General features: G+C 30.2%; 1 protein-coding gene across 1 annotated transcript in view; it reads left to right on the plus strand.

The window, feature by feature from the left end:
- The window catches only part of LOC100367081 (rho guanine nucleotide exchange factor 28-like), a 144,590-nt gene extending 144,306 nt beyond the window's left edge, over positions 1 to 284 (plus strand). Inside the window, exons 27-28 of the mRNA XM_085506827.1 lie at positions 6 to 57; positions 175 to 284. Of these exons, the coding sequence (XP_085362953.1) occupies positions 6 to 57; positions 175 to 284 (162 nt within the window). The remainder of the gene's footprint in view (positions 1 to 5; positions 58 to 174) is intronic.
- Positions 285 to 1,091: the final 807 nt, after the last annotated feature.

The following is a 1,091-nucleotide window of genomic DNA, read 5'->3' on the forward strand; positions in this document are numbered from 1 at the left end:
AACAGAAAAAAAAGGGATTGAGTAAACTTGATATTAAGAGACAAGATGTGATCTATGGTGAGTATAATCGTTTAGGAGTTTGTTGAGCAAATCACAAAATAATATGTTTTGTTGCTGTCAGTGCACTAGTAACTTGCCAAACTAATATTAATTTATTCTTTGTTCCATTTGTAGAAATGATACAAACAGAAAAGCATCATGTTCGGACATTGAAAATAATGCAGAAGGTAGAATCTTATTTAATTTTTAGCTCCGCTGTGGACTTTGTCGAACTTATCATCTGAGTGATTGTCTGTTGTCGTTGTCCATGTCAATGTTTTACTTTTTCGACTTCTTCTTGAAACTACAAGTCTGAATGCTTTGATACTTGGTGTATATGTACCTTGGGTAGACCTCTCTCAGATTTGATCATTTTGTGATGTTATCTTTAATTCTCTAATTTTGGTGAATATTTTTGTCAATTTTTGTAAAAAGTGATATTTTTGACTTTTTGTTAAGAACTGCAAGTTTGATTGCTTTGATATTACATATATAGGTACTACATGTGGACCTCTCTCAGATTTGTTCATTTCGTGATGATATCTTTGATTCTCTAATTTTTGTGAATATTTTTGTAATTTTTGGTAAAAAGTGATATTTTCGACTTCTTGTTGCAAACCGCAAGTCCGATTGCTTTTATATTACATATATATATACTACATGTGGATCTCTTTCAGATTTGTTAATTTCGTGGTGATATTTTCAATTCTCTAATTTTAATTAATATTTTTGTCTTTTTTGGTAAAAAGTTGTATTTCTGACTTCTTGTTAAAAACTGCCAGTCTGATTGTTTTGATATTCTATGTATAGGGATTTCAGATCTCTCTCTCATTTGTTCCTTTTTTAATGATATCTTCAGTCATTTAATTGAAATGTTCATTGCTAACAGCAGAGCTATCTCAGCCGCAAGGCTGCTTGTTTTTATTGTTCTTTAACATTTCTCATTCATGCCAGATTAGATTTTGTTGAAAGTTGTTACCATGACATATTTTTGTGGCCCTATGTTACTAAACTATGTTTGTAATTTTTATTATTTTTGTAGATATTTTGTC

Source organism: Saccoglossus kowalevskii, chromosome 13 (genome assembly GCF_978046115.1).
Source record: "Saccoglossus kowalevskii chromosome 13, keSacKowa6.1, whole genome shotgun sequence".
In the NCBI taxonomy this organism is placed as follows: Eukaryota; Metazoa; Hemichordata; class Enteropneusta; family Harrimaniidae; genus Saccoglossus; species Saccoglossus kowalevskii.